General features: G+C 38.0%; 1 protein-coding gene across 1 annotated transcript; it reads left to right on the top strand.

The window, feature by feature from the left end:
- The first annotated feature begins 1,762 nt into the window (after positions 1-1,762).
- On the top strand, positions 1,763-3,592 carry LOC127514699 (cytochrome c). Its single transcript, XM_051897788.1, has 3 exons — positions 1,763-1,931; positions 2,765-2,939; positions 3,039-3,592. The coding sequence occupies exons 2-3, from the start codon at positions 2,771-2,773 to the stop codon at positions 3,182-3,184; spliced, it is 315 nt and encodes a 104-aa protein (XP_051753748.1). The 5' UTR covers positions 1,763-1,931; positions 2,765-2,770; the 3' UTR covers positions 3,185-3,592.
- The last annotated feature ends 560 nt before the right edge of the window (positions 3,593-4,152 follow it).

The following is a 4,152-nucleotide window of genomic DNA, read 5'->3' as shown; positions in this document are numbered from 1 at the left end:
TTAATGTTATGAAGCGACGAGAATACTTTTTGTGTGCAAAAACAAAACAAAAATAACGACTTTATTCAACAATATCTTCTCTTCTGTGTCATTCTCATACGTTGTTTACATCCAGTGCTTCCAGGTTCTACGGCAGAACGGCGACTCATTATTGGCGGGCTCCTGTGTCAGCATCACACGCATGCGTCATGCTGCTCGCGTGATCAGCTTTGTCCAATACTGAGCCGGCATTCGGACACAAACACAAAAACCTTCACTGTGCTGACTGCTTCACCTGCGTAAGGATAATGACAGGAAAGAGAGGATATTGTTGAATAAAGTCGTTGTTTTTGTTTTGTTTTTGCGCACAAAAAGTATTTTTGTCGCTTCATAAAATTAAGGATGAACCACTGCAGTCACGTCGACTGTTTTAACAATGTCTTTAGTACCTTTCTGGACCTTAAAAATGTTGATTATATTGCTGTCCATGGACGAGTCACATACCTCTCAGATTTCATCAAAAATATCTTAATTTGTGTTCTGAAGAAGAATGAAGGTCTTACGGGTTTGGAACGACATTAGGGTGAGTAAATAATGACCGAAATTTCAAGCTCTTTTGTTTAAGTTCAACTAAACTCTCTTCTCAATTAAAAGGCTATATGAAACATTACGTGAGTGCAAAAAGAAAGGTTAGGAAAGATAACTTCCCTGCGAATAAAAATGCACATTTAGCTTATGGCTTATGGGTGTTAATTTCCCACAATGCACAAAAAAAAAATCATCAAATCATCTGTGTGTTCTGTAGGTTACAGTGGGGCTGTAACCTTGAAGTCTGTCGTTTTCACTGGAAGGTCCAGTTTTAACATAAGATAAGATACACAGATAGCCTGTGTATTTTCAAATGAAAAAAACAAAACACATTTTAAACAGTTGCCCTTGAGAAATTAACAGGTATACTTAATGAAAAGTTGAGCAGTTATTGACAAATTTATGTATGTCTGGCAAGACCTGTCATTTGTTATTCCTGTCAGTCACGTGAGTGTACTCCACCGTAATTATAACCTCTCATTTATGAGTCAGATGTCTGTCAGCTTCAGTTGTTGAAAGGGAAACAACAGATAACTTGAAAATCAAGTCTTTATAACACCTTTCATTTTAGCCGCGAACAAGACTAAATTTAATGGTGCTGCAGTGTAATGAAACTCCTGTCACGTAGTAAAAAATCATGTGACACAACGTCAGGGCTGTATTCGTGTACAGAGGAGGCGCTTTTGGCATGTTTCAAGGTGCAACGTTAATATAATTACTTAATTTACAGAGTTTGATTATGATTATATAGAAAGCGTTTATTAAATCTTGTTTTCAGGGTAACCACGCCTTCGATAGTTTCTGATTAATTAATTAATCATTATGTAAAAATCATTTTTTCAGAATTTAAGTTTAAAATAAACGTTTTCTTAGAATAACTATGAAGTAGTATATATTCGTAGTCACAGTTAAATATTTACATGATTGATATTTTTCCATGACCGTCAGTATTTTATTAAAAATGTAAATTTGACAAGATGCCAAGGTCAAACTCGTTCTCTGTCTTCTCCATCCCGGTCAGTTTACCTATATGCTGCATATGCATGCTGCATGTACAAACAACGTGTCCAGACTCTGAACCTCGCTTTATCTAAACCGATTATCTCTTTAAAAGCACTTGTCTGTCACAACTCCATAGATGGATCTTCAGAAGAACAGCTGCGGGGCCGTTACCAGATTCGTCGAAATGAGTCACGTGACGGCTCAGGCAGCGCATGATTGTGACGTAAAATACCGGAGCCTACTCGCGCCTCTAAAATGAAGTGACCTTTCTCTTTCGCCCTGATAGAGAATCGGTCCCCCGACCGGCACGAGCAGATTATCGTATCCTGCAAAGCAAGGAGCTTCCTCACACGGTCTAAAAGGTAACATTTTTAAAGCGATCACGTCGTGTTAGGATCTGTTCGGCGTGTTAACGATCACAGATGTTTTATTTACACGAAATGGAGAATTTTGAAGCGGTTCTTGGGAAGGTTGCGTAAGCTAACCGGTGCTTCTCAAGAACAACTGTATGTCAAGGAAGAAATATGTAATGCTTAATAATAAAATAATCCGTTTTCTTTTTAATTACAACAAAGAAAATACTCGCTTTATTTAATTGAGCAATAACAAATGTTTATTAATTCGTTGGACATTATGTGCTTTTATGAGAGGTTAGCCAGATGTGGCTAGCTGCTAGCTTCCCCAACGTGGATCTGAAGCCGGTTTACGACTTTTGCTGTGTTCTTCAGAAAAGTGTAGCTTATCTGAGAGTATTTTGATTAGTTAAATATGGATTTTGTCACACAAACCCTAATCCGAATTCTTATTCATTTTAAGCTAGTTTTAACAGCCTGATGCCTAAAGAGCTATACATAAGTGATTAAGGCTTCTTTTATTAAAGGCGATTTGAGGTTATCCTCGGATGAACAACTTAATACCAAGATGTTTACAGATACGAATTGGCAGGGTTTTGGATGTCAGAGGAAACTCATCCATTTGCCTAGAAATCAACATCAGATGCTTTGCATCTCCTTGGGTGGTGAACTGAGCTGTTTTAGAGCTTATATTTGGTTGATTTAATTTCTTGGAGCTGATCAGTTAAGCTTATAGTTGCTCCATCCTTGAATGACCTTCTGATGATCTGTCCACTGTTCTTTTGAACAGCTCACCCTTCAAATGCCTTTCTGCAGTGTTTTCATGTCTCCTTTTCTTCTAGGTAAATATGGGTGACGTTGAAAAGGGAAAGAAGGTTTTCGTCCAGAAGTGCGCCCAGTGCCACACAGTTGAAAACGGAGGCAAGCACAAAGTCGGGCCAAATCTTTGGGGTCTTTTTGGTCGCAAGACTGGTCAGGCAGAAGGGTTTTCCTATACAGATGCCAACAAGAGCAAAGGTAAGGCTTTTTGATAAAAGTACAGCATGTGTCTTATGTTTCACAATGAGATGGAATGGTAATGTTTAACAAGTCTTTATGGTGCCTTACTTTTCTCAGGCATTGTCTGGAGTGAAGATACCTTGATGGAATATTTGGAGAACCCCAAGAAGTACATTCCGGGCACGAAGATGATCTTTGCTGGGATCAAGAAGAAGGGCGAGAGAGCAGACCTTATTGCATACTTAAAGTCAGCCACATCATAATACAGATAGAGAACGAGGAGGTGGCAATATTTAAATTAAATGTTTGTTGTTTGGATTCGGATGTCTTTAACAGTATCTATTCAGACGGTGTGACAGATCAGGTACCCAGGATTATTGATCATAACAGGGCATGCTTCTAAAGCCAGTCCATTTTAGCAGTGAAGATGTCCATTTTTATGTTTGTCCACGCAATAGTGAGTCAAGTTACTGCAGGTCCCTAGTGTTTCCACTGAGGAAATTAAATCTGTGTCCCCTGGTTTCACAGGTGCTGTTGTACATTAAATTATTAAAATATACTGATCCCTGTAAGTATTTGGATTGCAATGAGTTGACTGAACAAGTGGCATGCTTATTGGTAACTAATTGTAACGATTGGATTTGATCTGTCAAATAAAACGGCCAAAATGGTCCATTTGTTATTTTTCTTTTCTAGCTTTTCATGGTCTTTTCATGCACTTTATTGCTGATGTTGTGCAGTTTAAAGTGAAAACACACCAGTGTTTCTTTAGTATTCCTTTTTGAGTTTCAGTTCTCCGTGTACTAAGCTGTAGTAGTCAGATGACTCTGGTGACGCTGTTCTTGAGACTTTAACTCAGGATATAAAGCGTCAGGTATTCTCTTACTACACTGAGAAATTTCAGGGCAAGTCCTGACAATGTCCTGGTAAAAAGATGTGGCAAGTATATCAAGGTTTTCATGATGGTTTGCCTAGAAAATTGCACCTCCTGCTAAGGAAGGTTATCAAACAATCATAGTCATGGTTCAATATAAAGGGTGCAGCTGTTTGATTGCTGAAGGAAATTTGATGCTTTCAGATCAGGAAATTGGGCAGCAATGGCTCTATTATAAGAGATAAATTATAATATTACTATGGAATAAAATTATTTTACTCCAATTCAATATCATTAAGGTGCACTTTGGTTGAATTAATTTTTATTAGGAAAGAAAATGCTTTATTGCTGGGTGTC

The sequence above is a fragment of the Ctenopharyngodon idella genome, chromosome 6, assembly GCF_019924925.1.
Source record: "Ctenopharyngodon idella isolate HZGC_01 chromosome 6, HZGC01, whole genome shotgun sequence".
In the NCBI taxonomy this organism is placed as follows: domain Eukaryota; kingdom Metazoa; phylum Chordata; class Actinopteri; order Cypriniformes; family Xenocyprididae; genus Ctenopharyngodon; species Ctenopharyngodon idella.
Note: the sequence above shows the minus strand (reverse complement) of the source record. Positions and strands in the feature narration are given on the sequence as shown.